We start from the raw sequence: 20,004 nt of genomic DNA, 5'->3' as shown, positions 1-20,004 counted from the left end.
AGCTGTCCTCTGTTTTGCACGACGTCATGCCCTTTGTTCGAAAAAAGCGTGTTTGTACATCACACCCTCTATGGTTCACGGATAGCGTGCGGAACCTTTATCTTGAAAAGAAAAGAGCATTCAGGGAGTATAAAAGTGGACGAGGTGACCTATCATTGTTTACTGATAAAAGAAGACTGTTGAAGAAAGCGATAAGGGATAGTAAAAAGCAAGTTGAATCTAGGTTGGCAGATAACATTGGCTCTGACCCAAAATCATTTTTTCGATACGTCAATAATGGATGTAAGGGGACAGTTGGCCCCCTCTCGATAGGAGGCTCAAAAGTAGAGAGCAATGTAGGCATGTGTAGTGCTTTCAATGACTCTTTCGCGTCGGTTTTTAATGGAGATAATGATATTCGATATACGGGTGTTGCATGGGGTAATAAAACGCTCAACGATATTCAAGTGGAAGACGTGGAGGTCCTAAATCTTCTAAGAAATGTATGTGCAAGCAAAGCACCAGGACCAGATGATATCTATCCCAGGGTTCTCAGGGAAGGTGCTAATGAATTGTTGGGGCCAGTCGCACAGATATACAGGAGTAGTGTTGCTGAGGGTATCGTCCCGAGAGATTGGAAACTGGCTAACGTTGTTCCGATATTTAAGAAGGGTAGTAGAGAAGTGGTGTCTAATTATCGTCCAGTGAGTTTGACGAGCTCCCTCTCGAAAATTTTGGAAATTATCATCAAAAGGCAGTTTGTGAAGTGGATAGACGAGAATAATGTATTGTCGAATAATCAGCATGGGTTCAGGAAGGGGGAAGTCATGTGTAACTAACCTCTTTTGCTTCTATGATTATGTGACTAAGGCTTTGGGTAAGAGCAAAAATGTCGACGTTGTTTACCTTGATTTCCAGAAGGCATTCGATCGGGTCCAACATGGCAAACTCTTGAAGCGTTTACACGAGATTGGAATAGGGGGCAACTTGCTGAATTGGATAGAATCGTGGTTAAGAGATAGGTCGCAACGAGTTATGGTGAACGGGGAATTCTCTGGTTGGACAGACGTCACAAGTGGAGTTCCTCAGGGAAGTGTCCTTGGCCCCCATACTTTTTCACTTTTTATCGACAAACTCGATCAGGGTATCGATGGAATTACTAGCAAATTCGCAGATGATGTGAAGCTAATGGGGGTAATCGGAAATGAAAGCGATAGGGAGTTGCTCCAGACCAACTTAAGCAAGATTGCAGCATGGGCAAATGAATGGAGCATGACGTTTAGCGTAGATAAGTGCATGGTCGCTCATTTTGGTTCGAACAACCCACGGTTCTCTTACGAGTTGAATGGTGTCACTATCCCGGATGCAACTAGTCACCGATTTGGGAATTCTCATTGACGAGCGACTTAGGTTTTCTGAACATTGTTCAGCGGTTGTCAAAAAATCGAATACAATGCTTGGTCTCATTTTCAAAAAGGTCTCTTCGCGTTCTCCTAAAGTCATTCTTCCGCTTTTTCGAGGCTTAGTTCGTCCTGGACTGGAGTATGCTGTAAGGTTTTGGAGACCATACCTACAGAGGGACATAGACTTGGTTGAAGGGGTGCAGAGAAGAGCTACGCGTGTCCTTATTGGCACACAGGGCTTGAGTTATGAAGAAAGACTTCATTTTTTGAATATGTTTACATTGGATGAACGCAGGTGTCGAGGAGATATGATCGAAGTGTTCAAAATTTTCAATGGGATGGATAGGATGGACCATGAACTTTTACTACACCGCCAATCGACTGCTTTTACAAGGGGACACCAGTATCGATTGGTGAGGGACAATGCAAGGTTATGGTGTCGCAGGGAATTTTTCTCCAATAGGGTTGTTAATAAATGGAATAGCTTACCCCCGGAGGTAGTAAATTGTAACACAATTGACACGTTTAAAAAGAAATACGATAAACATGTTGGGGTAAATCGAGAAGCTATCCATTCTTAGAATAAGACAACCATAAGTATTCTTTATGGGCATTGTATAATATTTTATCATGTGTATATATTGTTTGTAATTTGTGTTAATTGCATTTTTAATTGGGTTGCTGTATTTTTGAAACATATGACAACCATATTTTTATGGGCATCTTTTTATCAGCCACCTCGTTGGGCATTTTGCCTGTTGTGGCGTTGTATTTGTATAAAACGCCAATCGACAATCGAAATTATAAAGAAGATTATGCGATGATAGCCCTCCCATAAGAATCTTGCCATCGTCAGTTAATCGAATGATTGTCAATAATCTAAATCTAATGATTGTCAATAATAAATATAAAATTTCGAATCGCAGAGTAAATCAGCTAATCACAGCCATCCATTGTCCAACTCCCACATATCAGTTCGATTGTCGGTATCGGTCTTCAGTAGTGAATCGGTCTAGTATCGGCCCGCCGTCGTCTAGGCCGCAAGTTGTAAATAATCGCCTGGCTGCCGCTCTCTCGCGAGGGCGGGTGCGTGACGTCAGTAACTCCTGAGTCTTGGCCGCAAATCGTACTGTCTCAACTGACTGCTGCACTCCCTTGATGGCACATACGTCGGGTCGGTGCCTCCTCTCGGTTCACGTGCCCCTCTGGTTTTGTCGTGCATATGGTGAACGTTCTGCTCCAGAAACCTGACAAGACCTATGAGGCGGTGAAAGTTCGTAGGACTACGAAGGGTCCTTATCTTCCAGGCTAAGGTATAAGACTCTGGCATCTTACCAAAGTGGAACTGAGCCGTCATTGGACACTGCGTTGCATAGTGCCAGAGAGATCCAGAAGCTCCACAATTACAAGCAGAGTGAGTTGAGCGCTTAAACCGTTCGAAATAAACCGGAAATGGACCGTGCTCTGTTACCACTATTATCTTTTCTCTGGGCCAAACATAATGGTGCCAACGGACCCGTCGTTGGACTTTATAGGCGTCTTTGGCCGCATTAGAATTCCAACTACATTGCCACGTCTTCAACAGATCCTCACGCAATAAGCGTTGAGCAAAGCTCCTTGGCCATGGGTGTTCACCTGGAGTTTGAAGATTAGCGGCTTCCTTAGCAAGTTGGTCAGCTTGCTCGTTGCCAGCTACTCCAGAGTGCGCTTTCACCCAGGCCAACCGTATTCTTGGATTCCCACACAGGATGCGACGAATCTCTGACGTTGTAATACGGTGAACGTGGATTTTTTATGGCCCACAGACTAGATGCACTGTCTGAAAATATGAGCACTGGGTGCTGTTCGGATTGCGCCCATTGAACTGCATGCAAAATTGCATATACCTCAGCCTGGAAGACGCTGGTCTCAGTAGCAAGCCTTCTCATCCAAGATACTTCACGAGTCATCCTGCCGCAAAACCACGAATGCACTACCGGTTCCTTCTGGAGTCTTTGAACCATCCGTAAAAACTAATAAGGTAATCGGGCGCTATCGCAAGATTACTATTGGACAGTATTGTCTGGTTTACTATGTCCATACTTGGGTGCTGTGGCCAGGTCTTGAGCATCTTTTCGAAGTCTGCAACTCGCAGTCGTCTAGCTGCTACCACAATATCCTCGTCGAGGTGAAGCAGTCGTGTTTTGCGCGCCTCGTAATCAAGAAAACTACTGAGAGGTGGATTCCCAGTTGCTACATATAATTCTGCGTTGGCCGTGGTGACGTATGCCCCTGAAACATAAAGCAGAAATGGTCTCTGGGCGATATCCAGAGCTCTTCTTTGCCTCTGCGTGGGATCCAGATACCAAGAAGCGCATCCATAAGATAATTGCTGCTGCACCACCGACTTGTAGAGCATATTCCGGAAATTCTGTCGGAGGCCCCACCGTGGTCCGGCAACTCTTCGCAGCAATTGCAGAGTCTCATGAACTTTGTCAATCTGTTTCATCAAGTGTGGCATAAAGTTAAGCCGGCTATCTATATGTACTCCTAGATACTTTATTTGCTTCGAAGGCCAAATGCGGATATTGTTGATTATAATGCGCGGTTTATTTTTCTTAGGATGGGGCCAAAGAAACTTCGTCTTCTCGGCCTCCATCTCAAGATGATTCTCATTAAGCCATCTAGTCAGTTGGTTGAACGCAAGCTGAGATTCAGTAGTGATGTCGTCGTGATTAGCACCAGAAATCACAAAAACCAGATCGTCCGCAAAAGCTTGAATATGGATGTGCTGTCCCCAATCAAGCTTAAGCAGAGTGTCCAGGACCAAAGACCACAGGAGTGGACCGCTGCAAGAACCTTGTGGACATCCTTTCCGCTGGGCTTTGATTGCAACGCCGCCATCGGTGGTCATTGTAATATGTCTACCTTGTAGCATGTTCTCCGTTGTACGCACCAGGTTCTCGGAGAGGCATTCTTCGGAGCTGATTGATAATGACTTCGTGTCGCAAGGAGTCAAAAGCTCCACGTATGTCCACAGACTATTGCGGTCAACTGGCCCAGGACATGCTTCTGTCGAATAATTCGAAGGAGTTCAGTGATAGCTTTTTCTGCTGATCCGCCAGCTTTGAATCCAAACTGAAGAGGACTCATCCAATTGACCTTCTCTAAGTGAAATACGATTCTCTGCACCAGTACTTTCTCATAAACCTTCCCTATAGTAGGCAGCAGGCATATCGGGCGATATGACCTTAGAGAATCCGGGTCCCTATCTTTTTCAAGAGCAGAAGCAGTTTACCTATTTTGAAATGATGTGGGAACACCGACATCTCTAGTAGTTTGTTGAAGATAGATGTAATCTCTGTGGCGTATCTCTTGAAGAGTGACTTCAATATAGGGATACTTATGTTGTCAAATCCAGGAGCCTTGCGGTTGTTTAATTTCTCCACGATGTGCAGCACTTCAGATGTCGAGATTGGGAGGTCGCCACTCAAAGTATTACTGGATCGTGGTACCAAGATTATATCGTCTGTGGGGTCCGGGAAGATAGTGTTAAGCTGGAGTTCAGCCGCTTCCAAGATTGTAGCGTTTGAACCACTTTGACGCATAGTAATTTGCGGCGAGATTCGACGACACTTGAAGACCGAACGATACGCTGGTCCAAAAGGGCGATTCTGCTCGGCACAAAAGTTCGCCCAACACGTATCCCTTGTCTTTTTCACCAGCCGCGTATACTTCGCCTTGGCTTTTTTATGAGATTCTCGCTGCACCTTTGGTATTCTCCGGTGCCTTCAAAAACTTGCGTTCCAAAGCTCTTACTTTTCTCCTCTCGATAGCCAGCTCTTGCGTCCACCAACTTATGTGGGACATTTTCTTCTGTGTGAAGCCCAGGCTGTCGGCGCATGATGACTGAAGTTGGAACATAAATTTGTCTACCGCAGCATTCACATCGACCTCGGTTGCGACGTGGCTGATTCGATGATGCAACTCAGACAATCGGCTTAACTACTGACATAAGCTTGTGTAACCACCTTGTCGTCGTTCTGTACCTTGTCTGAGTGTTATGGTAACAATAAGCAGCTCTCAAGAACATGTGAATGTATTTGTGGGAGCTGAAAGAGTCATCGCCTCCCACTGACCAGGTAACCTCCTCCATAATTGAAGCGGATGTAGTGAATGTTAAATCGGGCCAACCCCGTGCTCCTTTTAATTCGTACGTGGGAGCTGTACGACTGGAGTTGAATAAAAACATGTTGCAACCTCCTAGAAATTCCTGTAGTGATCTTCCTCTGGAATCTGTATCCTTATACCCCCAGAGCGAAGAGTGACAGTTCAGATCCGTACAGAATATTTTCCCTATCCCTGGTGACATATTAAACACTTCCTCCATCTCCTTAAGCGTATCTTCCACATCCTCATACGGGGAGACGTAGGCACTCACGAGAACCAGCTCCTTATGCAGCAGACTTAATTGTACAGCTACAAGATGTCGGCCAATTCTGAAGGTTGCTGGATGAATGCATATGGAAGGAACTATAATAGCGCTTTTCCCGTCGAGGGATTGCCATCTGGACCATTCCTGGGGCCAACCACACATGACACCGCGATGAAGCCAGGGCTCCTGAATAAGCAGAATATCCACTGCATTCTTCTTCGAGAACGTCACCAAGTTCCGGGTACATTCTTTTGATCGGTCCATATTTATTTGGAGGAGCCTCAGGGAATTGTGATCACAACTGCTGCTGGGTACCCCGTCATTCATTCTTGATGTCTTAGATGACGTTGGTTGTCGACTAAATGGTCATTCGTACACATCTTGCTACGATTGTATTTACTTTACTGTGATTCGTATTACGTTGAATTCCTTAAGCCATAGATATGAGGCTGCAGTTTTATCGAAGTTGATCTGAAGCAGCCGTGTCTATCTCATTTGCTGAGAGATATGGTATTCATCGCTAGTATATTTCTTCACACTGAAATGTTTTTTCCGGTATTGCGCAAGCCTATAGTGAGGAGATAGCTGGGGCATGCCCTGCTTCTTGATAGATGGTTTGTGCTGAAACAATAGTGATAAGCTACATTGACGAGCGCGCAATCCACACACCGAGCAGGTTCATTTCTATCGCCGTCGTCCGACCTGCTGTAAGTAGAATTTTGTGGTCGATTGGTCTTATTATAATGATCAAGCTGCCAGAATCTGCGGTGTTTTCCATTCAGCATGTTGTAATTATAGCTATCTGTCTGATGATTGCGTCTCCAGTTCAGCCCTTTACTAGGCATTGGCCAATGACCATGTTTTCGTTGTCTCCAGTGTCGTATAGCATATTCATGCTGACGGTATGTATGGCAATGTGGCCGTGACTGCCCACGCCTTGCACCATCAATATAGGCATAATGCTCGGATAACGCATGGTGGTTGAATGTATGACATTTTTGCTGATATGGTTCGCTGTTCCTCTGCATATCGCGTCTCAAGGCCTTATTACGGGTTACGTATGCAGCATGCCCGATAGCTCTGGTGTCGCTAGGACAGATCTTCGTCTCTTGATCATAAACTTCACAACGGTCCGCCCAAGACAAAAAGTCAGTAGACTGACCTTCATTTGCATTGCCAAGTGTCTTAGATACTGTCTGCGTAAAGGACTCGGATTGGGACGTACTCTTGTCCTTGAGTTTGTTGTTAATCGTCCGCTTTTTTAAGGTGACTCGTTGTTTGAGCCACTGGGTGCTGGTTTTTCCGCTTCTGGTGACGTCAGACCATAGTCGCTTCTCGGTAGGGTTCATAGTGAATTCTGATGTATTCAAATCATCTCTCGGCTTCTCTTTTTCGATCATAGAGTGGGCATAATAGGGGCCAATCGTCTTTTTCAGTACTTTTATCAGCTGAGCATCCCTTAATAGTACTAGCTTTTCTCGCCTTGGCCAGTCTTTGCGGCTTCGGAGGTGTCCATGGCATCAATGTTTTATCGGTCCAACTATCCTCCACATAAAAAGTTGAATGAGGCAACTGCGTGTGCCTCACTGCTGTTGGACTTGGACGGACATTCTTACTATATTCGAACCCTTGTGTGTTGCTGTTCCTTTCGTCCATATGAGTTGTGATAATGGTTGGCACAGCTGGGGGGCTCTGAGGCTCTCTATCCCTCTTAGACTCTTCTCTACTAGTCTCATTAGTATTACTTTCAAACACGCACGGAAGACTACGGGTCAACCCTCAAAGTTCTGGAACAAAGTGATACGGAGATCACCAAGTAATCTTCGCCAGATACCCAAGCCCTCAGCGTAGTTATACAAAGGGTTAGATTCAACACTCCCTGTTGAAGATCTGAAAGACTAAGTCCGAACTAAAGTATTTATTCCCATTAACGTCTCGCAACTACGTTCCCAAAGGAAAAGGACAAGAGGTAGAATATTGCCTCTATGGAGAATAGACCTGCCTGGAAATGAGGATTCGAAGCGAATATTCGAAGTAACGGAGCTCCTACTAATCGATATATCGATTGAGAAATTTCGGAAAAATCCAAACAGACTATCGATTAACCTGGGGACAGAGGCGACGGGTGCGAGAGCCTCCAAAAATGAGGTTTGTGCGGGCCCACATGATAAACTGTACGGCAACGTAAAAGGAGTGGATACTCCAACCTGCAATAACTGCGGGAAAAATCACACAAGTCTCTTCCGCGGTTGTGAAGTATATAAAGAGCTTAAAAATTATGGGACAAACGGGACATTCCACCACCAACGCAAAATATCCCAGAGAAAGCCCAAACAATCAAGCCAGCGACTTTCAGAAAATCCAGAAGAAACTACACAAATACAACTTTCTCCCGAACAGCGTCTGGAAGAAATACCATGACAGAAAAATATCAATATCGCTGGGAGAAATGAAGACCAGCAAAAACGCGATTGGCCGAAATCCTTCTACGGACTTGGCTACGGAACCAGAGCAGCAGAGTGAAGCAGCTGCAAATCACAAGTCCAGCTCTACGGACTTTAGTGCTGACATCACCGAGCAGCGACACAGCTCGGGAAAAAAGCACGTTGGAACCGAAGTGCAGGCCCGGAAGGCCGACGTCCTCCCAAGGCAAAGGCCGACACCGGAACATCCCGTAAGAGGCCGACCCGGCAAGCGTCCAGCCCGCGAGTACGGTTGCCAGGACGTCCGACACACAGCCGCGCGAATTAGCGGAATCTGGAACGGACTGACTTTAATGCTAGCGCAGAGCAAGCTGCCGAAATGTATGAAATGGCGAAAACATACATGAAAACCATCATGCAAAAAAGCTCGAGAAAAGATAAGAGCTTTACTCCAGGCATTTCAAAAAGAAGCCGGGACTATCCTAGCACGATAGAAGCTAGAGATTAACTTGCCAGTAGAAGCGAGTTTTCCAAATGGAACATTAAAACTCCGTAACCAAATATATTAACAAGTAAAATTACTAATAAGCTCGTCCAGACATGTTGAAAGCGAAGTTCCTGAATTTGTCTAAATTTACCCGACTCTACCTAATTACACGCACTTTACAAATACACATACATTTGCTCTCTTGCCTTTCACTTCACAACGGCCATAAGCGGGCCTGAAATGAGGGCAGCTAGTGTTTAAGAAAACAGGCACTGTCAGAAATTCCCATCGTTATCGTTACTCAATTTCACCCGCAAAAGGGCCAGACAATCTTCGAAAAAATTTTATTCTGGTTCCACTCAATTTCGAAGTTTCTTTTCTATTATAGCTGTTTTTGTGCTTGTATATTTCAATAGCCTCTCTAGATTCGTGGGAAGAAGTGGTGAACGTTAGCTATTACCAGTGTTTTGCTAAACTGTACTGTGGTTGTCGTAAAGCGCATGCTCTGCCACCGCCGACTTTACTGTTTGGCCCATTCTGCAACATCGTTCGTGCTCTTTTATTCTCGTGGCCGCAGATCTTTTTGTGGTTCCAATATATACCTGACCACAGGTGCACGGTATTCGGTAGATCCCCGGTGTTATATACAAATACAACGCCACAACAGGCAAAATGCCCAACGAGGTGGCTGATAAAAAGATGCCCATAAAAATATGGTTGTCATATGTTTCAAAAATACAGCAACCCAATTAAAAATGCAATTAACACAAATTACAAACAATATATACACATGATAAAATATTATACAATGCCCATAAAGAATACTTATGGTTGTCTTATTCTAAGAATGGATAGCTTCTCGATTTACCCCAACATGTTTATCGTATTTCTTTTTAAACGTGTCAATTGTGTTACAATTTACTACCTCCGGGGGTAAGCTATTCCATTTATTAACAACCCTATTGGAGAAAAATTCCCTGCGACACCATAACCTTGCATTGTCCCTCACCAATCGATACTGGTGTCCCCTTGTAAAAGCAGTCGATTGGCGGTGTACTAAAAGTTCATGGTCCATCCTATCCATCCCATTGAAAATTTTGAACACTTCGATCATATCTCCTCGACACCTGCGTTCATCCAATGTAAACATATTCAAAAAATGAAGTCTCGCTTCATAACTCAAGCCCTGTGTGCCAATAAGGACACGCGTAGCTCTTCTCTGCACCCCTTCAACCAAGTCTATGTCCCTCTGTAGGTATGGTCTCCAAAACCTTACAGCATACTCCAGTCCAGGACGAACTAAGCCTCGAAAAAGCGGAAGAATGACTTTAGGAGAACGCGAAGAGACCTTTTTGAAAATGAGACCAAGCATTGTATTCGCTTTTTTGACAACCGCTGAACAATGTTCAGAAAACCTAAGTCGCTCGTCAATGAGAATTCCCAAATCGGTGACTCTAGTTGCATCCGGGATAGTGACACCATTCAACTCGTAAGAGAACCGTGGGTTGTTCGAACCAAAATGAGCGACCATGCACTTATCAACGCTAAACGTCATGCTCCATTCATTTGCCCATGCTGCAATCTTGTTTAAGTTGGTCTGGAGCAACTCCCTATCGCTTTCATTTCCGATTACCCCCATTAGCTTCACATCATCTGCGAATTTGCTAGTAATTCCATCGATACCCTGATCGAGTTTGTCGATAAAAAGTGAAAAAGTATGGGGCCAAGGACACTTCCCTGAGGAACTCCACTTGTGACGTCTGTCCAACCAGAGAATTCCCCGTTCACCATAACTCGTTGCGACCTATCTCTTAACCACGATTCTATCCAATTCAGCAAGTTGCCCCCTATTCCAATCTCGTGTAAACGCTTCAAGAGTTTGCCATGTTGGACCCGATCGAATGCCTTCTGGAAATCAAGGTAAACAACGTCGACATTTTTGCTCTTACCCAAAGCCTTAGTCACGTAATCATAGAAGCAAAGGAGGTTAGTTACACATGACTTCCCCTTCCTGAACCCATGCTGATTATCCGACAATACATTATTCTCGTCTATCCACTTCACAAACTGCCTTTTGATAATTTCCAAAATTTTCGAGAGGGAGCTCGTCAAACTCACTGGACGATAATTAGACGCCACTTCTCTACTACCCTTCTTAAATATCGGAACAACGTTAGCCAGTTTCCAATCTCTCGGGACGATACCCTCAGCAACACTACTCCTGTATATCTGTGCGACTGGCCCCAACAATTCATTAGCACCTTCCCTGAGAACCCTGGGATAGATATCATCTGGTCCTGGTGCTTTGCTTGCACATACATTTCTTAGAAGATTTAGGACCTCCACGTCTTCCACTTGAATATCGTTGAGCGTTTTATTACCCCATGCAACACCCGTATATCGAATATCATTATCTCCATTAAAAACCGACGCGAAAGAGTCATTGAAAGCACTACACATGCCTACATTGCTCTCTACTTTTGAGCCTCCTATCGAGAGGGGGCCAACTGTCCCCTTACATCCATTATTGACGTATCGAAAAAATGATTTTGGGTCAGAGCCAATGTTATCTGCCAACCTAGATTCAACTTGCTTTTTACTATCCCTTATCGCTTTCTTCAAGTCTTCTTTTATCAGTAAACAATGATAGGTCACCTCGTCCACTTTTATACTCCCTGAATGCTCTTTTCTTTTCAAGATAAAGGTTCCGCACGCTATCCGTGAACCATAGAGGGTGTGATGTACAAACACGCTTTTTTCGAACAAAGGGTATGACGTCGTGCAAAACAGAGGACAGCTTCGTACTAAATTCTTCCCATTGACTTACCACCCCTACTGATTCCAACCGGTCTTTGAAAACTTCCGCTAACCTTCGCAAAACATCAAAGTTCTCCGAAAACAAGGAACCAGTCTTTTGTTATCAACCTTACCCGAGGAAAAGTTAGTGAAATCTGACGATACGATGAACACTGGAAGAAAACTCTTCCCCCACCGAAACATGTTCAACTAGATCCTCAGAACTAGTAAGAACTAAATCCAAAATAGCAGTACCCCTAGTGGCTTCTGATACATGTTGATACAAAAAATTTTCGAGCACCAACTTAAGAAAGTCTCTTTCATACTGATTTCCATATGAAAGGTTCTCCCAATCAATACCCGGGTAATTGAAATCCCCTAGTATGAGAACCCTCTTTCGCTTACACATGTAGGAAATTTCATCATGCATTTTGGCGATGTAGTTTTGATCCCTATTCGGTGGATTGTAACAAACCCCAACAATAAGCTTATGACGTCTTTTGTTCTCAAGTTCAACCCATATGGTTTCAATATCACTTCTCTGCACGTTACTCTCTAGCCTTCAAACATGATTTCACGTATATCAACACTCCACCCCCTTTCCTATCGGATCTATTTCTCAAAAAAGTATCGTATCCGGAGATGTGTAAGAAAGATTCATCCCCATCGTTTGCCCAAGATTCTGTAATGGCTATAAGATCCAAGTCCTCCACAACTATCATAGTTTCTAAAAAATCTTTCTTGTTACCCAAGCTCCTGGCATTTATTAACACATTTTAATGTGCCCGGTGGTTTGTTGTCAATCGAGAAGCCATCCAAGTCAGAGGTGGGTAATTCCCCGTCAGTACTGTTGTGATTATCATTAACTAACCCGCATTCCCGACTACGTGGTCTGGGAGTAAAAAACCTGACCTAAGACTATCGTAAACCTCCCAGACCCCTCTCTTATTTAGATGGATCCCATCCGAACGAAGCCACCTATCGGTAAATGCGGGAAGCTCCAAGAACGTGACCCCAAGTGAGGAGCAAATGTCCTTCAGGCCTATATTGAATTGGTGGATCCTACTCCTATATCCCCTACTACCCCTTGGCAGCACTGGAATCACTGCCACATCTGAACCCCCCTCCCTAGCGGATAATAGTAAATCCCGGTATTCTGACAGACTCACTAATATTCGCTCCTGATTTGTTCCCACCCACAGAATCACCCGCAAGGGCAACTTTCGGCGATGAAAAACGTCTCGAACGTTGCCAATCTTCCCCCCAGGAAGACAACAGCGCTCGAAACCCCGAAGATCCCTACAAACTCGGTTCCCAAGTTCCCTAACCATAGAATCGCCGATGATTAAACCCCTATCACTATCCCCCTCTACCTCATCCACGACCACCCATTCGCCCTCTAAAATGTCGTTGTTCGTGGAGATTGCTTCTTCATCAACAGGTGGCTCGACGACCAGAGGGTCCGTTATAACCGGACCCTCTAGCACCCTAACTTTTTCCCGTAAAGCTTCGACCTAGTGTTCCAGCCTTTTTCTATCCAAGCACCCTTTACAATTGAAACTATCAGCTACTATACCCCTAGACCAGGGAAACCTCCCGTCGCAAGCTCTACACACTAGTCGAGGTCGAGGCATACTAACACTATTGCTAAAGCTAGATAATAATAATACTTAACAATAGGAAAATGAGAAACGTTAACTGGAAATTAAAATAATGTAAAATACATTACTATGCAAAATATACGTAAGAGACTATACGAAAAAATTACGTAAAGTAGAATGCTCAGCACTAAATCACGAAGAATAAAATAAATATGTATATAAAGAATACAACACCCTCTAAAAAAAGTATTAAGCTACGAAGTACAATTTATACTTATTAGAATTAGCTATCTCAAAACACTAACACTACAACAATAGGCCCAAATGGAAGGAAAACAAAGTTATTGAGAGTACCCGGGAAAAAGTATACACTGTTTGCTAACACTAACGTCCAAAAACCTACAACTTATATCAAAGAAGCGAGCGAACCTGGCGAAAAAACAACGGAAATGGAATGCGAACGAGAAAAATAAAAATAAGTCGATCGAAAATACACAACGAAAATTTAAAATAAATGAGAGCAATATAAAAAAAAAAACCAGTTATCTCACAATCCAACGTGCGCTAAAAAAAAAAAGAAAATCACCGCAGAATATGACCCAAAAATAAACACGCTAAGTAAAACTCACGAGAACGAAGAAAAACACAAAGACACAAAATGGCGCACTGGCGTGACGGATAATCCTACGGTAATCCCCCGGCAACGGTTTCGGATAAAACTTCTATTGGTCGGTGAGCGGAGCGCGATAACAGCACGTCCGTTCCCAACGACGGCGAAGACGATTATTGATAGGGGGTTGATAGAGGGTAACTGGTCTTTTGCTGATCGCAGCATTTCGCATATTCTGGTTGGTTTGGACATGGTCTTTATATGATGTTTTTTCATGACCTTGCTGATTCTTGCCGTCACTCGGGATAAAAGGCAGCACAGCTTTTCCAATTGATTGTGACTTCTCATTTTCCGTTGGCGATTCCTTGATGCAGCTTAAGGCTTTTTTGATGTCTTTTGTGTACCCATTAGAGCGGAAAACTGATTTTAAGTGCTCAATCTCTTTACCTAGATCTTTTCCTTCACATAGTCTTCTTGCCCTCTCGATCAAGGTTTTCGGTACGCCTCGTTTTTGGTGATTGGAGAGCTTACCAACATATCTGTTGGTGTGAGTAGGCTTGCGATAGACGCTGTGGCCTAAACGTTGACCTTGACGGCTGACCAGAACGTCCAAGAACGGGAGCTGTCCTTTCTCTATTTCCATAGTGAACTCGATGATCTATGAATTCCGTTGAGATGGTCCAAGAATCGGTGAAGATTTTCTTCACCATGCCCCCAAACAACGAATGTATCGTCAACGTAGCGGAGCCAAATTGTTGGTTTGAGAGGCGCTGTTACTGCCTGCTCCTCGAATTTTTCCATAAAGTTGGCAACTACCGGGCTCAAGGGGCTTCCCATAGCTACTCCATCCGTAGATGCTCATAGATGTTGTTCCAGGTGAAATAGGTTGTAGTAAGGCAAAGCTGGAAAAGGCCTATATCTTTTTGGATATCCATTCTTAGAATAAGACAACCATAAGTATTCTTTATGGGCATCGTATAATATTTTATCATGTGTATATATTGTTTGTAATTTGTGTTAATTGCATTTTTAATTGGGTTGCTGTATTTTTGAAACATATGACAACCATATTTTTATGGGCATCTTTTTATCAGCCACCTCGTTGGGCATTTTGCCTGTTGTGGCGTTGTATTTGTATATAACACCGGGATCTACCGAATACCGTGCACCTGTGGTCAGGTATATATTGGAACCACAAAAAGATCTGCGGCCACGAGAATAAAAGAGCACGAACGATGTTGCAGAATGGGCCAAACAGTAAAGTCGGCGGTGGCAGAGCATGCGCTTTACGACAACCACAGTACAGTTTAGCAAAACACTGGTAATAGCTAATGTTCACCACTTCTTCCCACGAATCTAGAGGCTATTGAAATATACAAGCACAAAAACAGCTTTAATAGAAGAGAAGAAACTTTGAAATTGAGTGGACGCCAAGATAGCGGGATTTCTGGCAGTACCTGTCGGTTTGACGACATTAGCTGCCCTCATAACAGGCCCGCAGGGGGGGGGGGGGCAATGTGAAGATGAGAGGCAAGAGCAAATGTGTTTTTGTGAAAAATGCCTGTAAGTTGGTCAGAAATAGGGAGCACTGTCTAAGTGGGGAGCCCACTGTTAATTAAAATATTTCATTTAATTAACCAGGAATTTTCAAGCTCAACATGTCTGGACGAAATTGTTAGTTATATTACTTGTTAATATTTTGGGCAGGAAAAGTGATCTGCTTCGTGTCGTCGGCTACTCTTCGTCATGGTCGCACTTGATTCGTTGGTTGCGTGCCTGTTTTTGGTTGTCTGAAAATAGTCACATGATACAAAATACAATTTATTAATAAAATATTAGTTTTTAGGGGAAGAAAAAGTGTTAGTATTTTTAAAAAGCAAGGAAAATATAGGGAGAATATTTTTATTTTCAGAGCCATTTCTGATAATTATCAGAAATGCCTCATATTTTTTTTTGGATTTTGTAGGAAATGTTCTTGAATAGAAGGGTAAAGGAAATGGAGAAAAAGATATATAAAAATTTGCCGAAATTTAATTTCGGCTAGTAATTTTTAATTTAATAAAATTTAATAATTCGGCTAAAATTCTTGGAGCTCTCGCTTATCTTTCCGAGAAGTAGCTTTCATGAGACTCCGGAAACTTGACTTTGATCCAGTTTATCTATTCTTCTGATGATGCCAACCACTAGTGTTGGGGAAACGTTGAGAACTCAAACGGACGACGGTCTTCGAACCCGAAAAAACCAATTTTTATCAAATGATGGCCGCGAAAACCTTACTTTTCATGCATATAGCTTGTAAATAGTTATTTGCGAGTTAGCAGGTTTTCATGTATGCAATTCTACCTCCAGTTTTCTCTGCCTCGCTCACATCCAAAACATTTGAGAACATTGATTTATCTACATAACTTACAAATCCTTGAAAGCGTTATACAATTTTCACTGTAGTCAAGGTGTGGTCAAACATTCAAAATACATCAGTTTCTTTAACGATACGAAATGAAGTAGCTTTTAGATTTGTCTACATTTTATGTAGATGTGGTTATTAATCTATACTATGAGGATTTTGTGATCGGAAATTTGGTCAAAACAGTTTGAATTGTTTCTTTTCAATTTTTCTCTAACAGATTATAAACTTTGAAGAGCCTAGATATATAAAAAAAACCCGCAAGGTTGGCATCCTAGGACTTGGTACCATTGGAGGTGAGATAACAAAGTTACTTCTTGGCCATCGACAAGGTGTAATTCTGTGGAACAGAACAGAAAGGAAAGTATGTTCACATTTGTGTCCTTGGCAATTTTATCTTTCATAATTCGATTGAATATTATATAACCAACTGTAAATCGCAGTCGATCCCCCCAAAATTTACCGTCTAATTACATTCCCGATTTAATTTTTTATTCTCCTAACGATTAATTCATCAGCGGACAACTTTCATTTCCACTTAAATTTAATATTGTTTTATATTTTATACAAACATTTTAAGCTTGATTCTCGCAGTATTAGTTCAAAGTTATTAGCGCTCAAAGTTCAAAACGGAACGGCTTTGTATGTTCAGTCCAAGCGTTTGGAGCATCTCCCAGCGATGAGTCCAGCATGTAACCTACGTTAATAAGTCCACGTCACGTTCCAAAGTTTCTCAGCGAGTTTGCTTCATAGGAGAAAAGGCGTCACCTCGGGCTTTCAGATGAAGGTATTCAGCACAGGCCGCGAGATGGCGACCAGGAGAAGCGGGACAACAAGTGCCGAAGCACGCTACTGGATCATTGGTATATGGCAAAGCTGCATTAACTTACAAGCGGCGTTGGTACATGGCGATGGAAGCGATGCGACTAGAGCGAACTGCGTTGAAATGGTGATCGTAACCAGCACACTACTGGTATATAAGGAAAATACTTCTGATCATTCACTATCACAGTGGTGAATCGGCAGCACTGGAATATAAACTTTTTGACAATCTTATTTTCATACTTTTTGAAATGAAGTTGCGAAACTGACGTGCAATCTGGCAACATTGAAGACCTGGCCGGAGTGTACAACATTGGGCCTGTTGTAAATAGAATTTCATGATAATGACTAAGGCTAAGCGCAATTGAGAATCGTGCAGTATTCGCCACACGACGCAGGGCTGTCCCAGAGCTGCTCTCCGCATCTGGGGCTGATACTGGAGATACCAATTAATACCACTCAATTATTCAACCGTAGTCCTCAGGTCGGAGTAAAAGATTATTTACAGCTTTAACAAATAATGTATATGAGCATATTATACTTATAAATCAGTACATATGTTTTATGCTACTCCTTGAGCGAGAGGAATGGAGAAAGCAATAGGTCAAGACTTACCCCAGGCTTTCGTCATGTTCCGTTCCTTCCACTTTTACCCCAAAACCGGACAACCACCTCTCATCAAGACCAGTTCGTTCTTTCAACCACCTTCTCGTTCAAATTCCTATTTCCCTCTCATTGGTTCCGTCTCCTAAACGTCACACCCCCCTCCCCTTTGGGTCCCAGACTAGAATCCCTTACTGGAATCCCGCTGCTGCCCTGATGTCTACATACCAATGATAAATCCATCTGCCACTCCTCAAGGTACCACTGCCCAAAGGGCAGGGTCAATTCTGAGAATCTGCAAAAGGCGTTGGAGGTAACACCTGTGCATATAGGTGCCTCACCTATTTCTATACACGATATCTGAATAAAAGTCCAACCCAGTTCCCAGACTGTCTGGCGTCGTAAATAAAATTATATTCTAAAAGTCTTCATTAAAATTCAACTACAAATTAATGTAACAAGTTAGTGAGTAGCTTGTTGCATTCCTCCCCCCCCCCCTTAGAAAAGAACCTGCAGAGAAACAAGCAGGTTCGGGGAAAAAACGCGGCCGTCTCTATCCTTGTCCAAACCAAAACTAGGCGAAGTCCTACAATAGGTCAACCCAATCTCTTTTTACAAAGAATCGGTTGACCACTCCTCCCTTGGACTTACGGTAAGTAGTAAATGCCAATCAAAGAAGAGGTATTTCCGTATGTGCTTTCTCCCTTCCCCTCTTTGTTACAGAGCAATGAACCACAGCACCTTGTAGATGCTTATCACCACAAAATTATACATGCCTATCAAAGAACATTTCGAACACCAATTAACATATTCAACCATAAAAGAAACACTCTGAACAAGAAATTACTTGATACCTAATTAACCTATCTATGCAAAGATAGAATGTATCTAGCTATAAAATCAATCTGCGTCAGTGAAAAACGTTCTGCTGAAATCAATATTACATCCGAACATTAAAATAAAAATTTTAACTTTGTTCTTCAAATATCGCAGTCACTAATATCACGAGTTTTCAAAGAGAAAATAATTATATAATTCTAATGAGATAATAAAATATGTCGATAGTTATTCACAAAGCTGAAAAAAAACACAACCAAATAGCACTCTAATTCTTATAGATGCATCAAGAAATATCCAAATTGTATCGAAAATTTCTCTACAATCGATCAGTTCATCTTCACCTGAGTTTTACCAACGATAATAGACAGCATCACTTGCTGTCTACGATGACACTACGATCACACCACTCGCGATCCACAACTATGCATCTGTTGATGCGCTGATGAGATGAATCCACTCCTAAGACAGCTTTCCAACCGCAGTACGAAAACTATAGCAGGATTGTTTTTCACGCACGTAACTAAATGTCTATGTAATTTCACATAAGTAGAATTAGTCTAGTGAATGTAGAGAAAGCTACTCTACTTAGTGTGGCGGGACCTCCCAACGTTTCAGTTGGCAGTCAATCGGCTACCGTCTAGGTAGAGGCAAGTGTTTGAAATTCGGTAAAATGTATAACAGGCACAAGAACCGCTAAGCTACGTGGTAGTTCTTTCCCTCAATAACATACAGCTTATTGGGTTCCTGAATTTTACCAGTCCCTGGTTGCGTCGAGGTATGTGGCACTTTCTGACATCGGATCGTTATACGTCGAGTCGAGCGGTAAACTTTATGAGCACAACATTGAGCCAGTACCTTTTTCGGAGCTGTGAAGACGATTAGTGCAGAGATGTGAAACAATGATAGTTCAGGTGATCTCATCGTAAACGAGTTTGTCTTTGAATTCGGCATGGAGAATTCTACATTCAGACATGAAGGCTCACTTTGAATCAGCGAAATGAACAAAGGGTAAAAAAATCTTGCAACTAATTGCCATCACCACTCTCAGCTCATTACAATATTTTTTTAGAGAATATTTTGATATGCACACCAAAATTGTTGAGGACAAAAACAAAATTCACATGAAAAGTTAAATGAGCTTGTATTCAAAAACTGTTGCACTAGAAATACGATCAATTGCGGTCTAACCTTGTTTTCTCGGTTCCATTTATGTTTAGTGGTTGTCTCATCCATGAGAGAAACCATTCTGACCATCCCTGGTCAGAATCTGGGCTCAAGGTCCCTTGAATGAAATTGGGAGACGAATGAGCATAACTACTTGAAGCAAGGCCAGCTGTCTCGTTATATTTGGATGTCCCTGTGGTACGCATTGTTCTAATCTGAACCGCCGTTTTTACTCGCCCTGCTTCATCTTAGATTATACGTATGAGTAGAGCTTGGCGGGAGAGGAGTTACTGGACGTGTTTGATTAGGGGAAGTTGTGGGTATAATGGGAGATATCGGATCCTCATCTTCTGAAACAGTTTCAAGATCAAATTGTCTAACTTCAGGCTGTAGGTATTCAAAAGGCAGGGATGAAAGTAGCTGTAGTTGGTCATCACCAGTGTCTTCTAGGATATTAC

The 20,004-nt window shown here is 42.8% G+C and overlaps 1 protein-coding gene across 2 annotated transcripts in view; it reads left to right on the top strand.

The window, feature by feature from the left end:
* Positions 1 to 20,004, top strand: part of LOC149081623 (uncharacterized) — an 87,637-nt gene that overhangs the window by 31,461 nt on the left and 36,172 nt on the right. For both annotated transcript variants that reach the window (XM_089237038.1, XM_089237037.1), the window contains exon 6: positions 16,338 to 16,481. In XM_089237038.1, coding sequence (XP_089093164.1) covers positions 16,338 to 16,481 — 144 coding nt within the window. The remainder of the gene's footprint in view (positions 1 to 16,337; positions 16,482 to 20,004) is intronic.

The sequence above is a fragment of the Pholcus phalangioides genome, unplaced genomic scaffold (assembly GCF_987345545.1).
Source record: "Pholcus phalangioides strain wild (caught in Gottingen) unplaced genomic scaffold, Ppha-v1.0 ptg000009l_1, whole genome shotgun sequence".
Lineage (NCBI taxonomy): Eukaryota > Metazoa > Arthropoda > Arachnida > Araneae > Pholcidae > Pholcus > Pholcus phalangioides.
The sequence above is the reverse complement of the archived record's forward strand: the minus strand, read 5'-3'. Positions and strand labels throughout refer to the sequence as shown.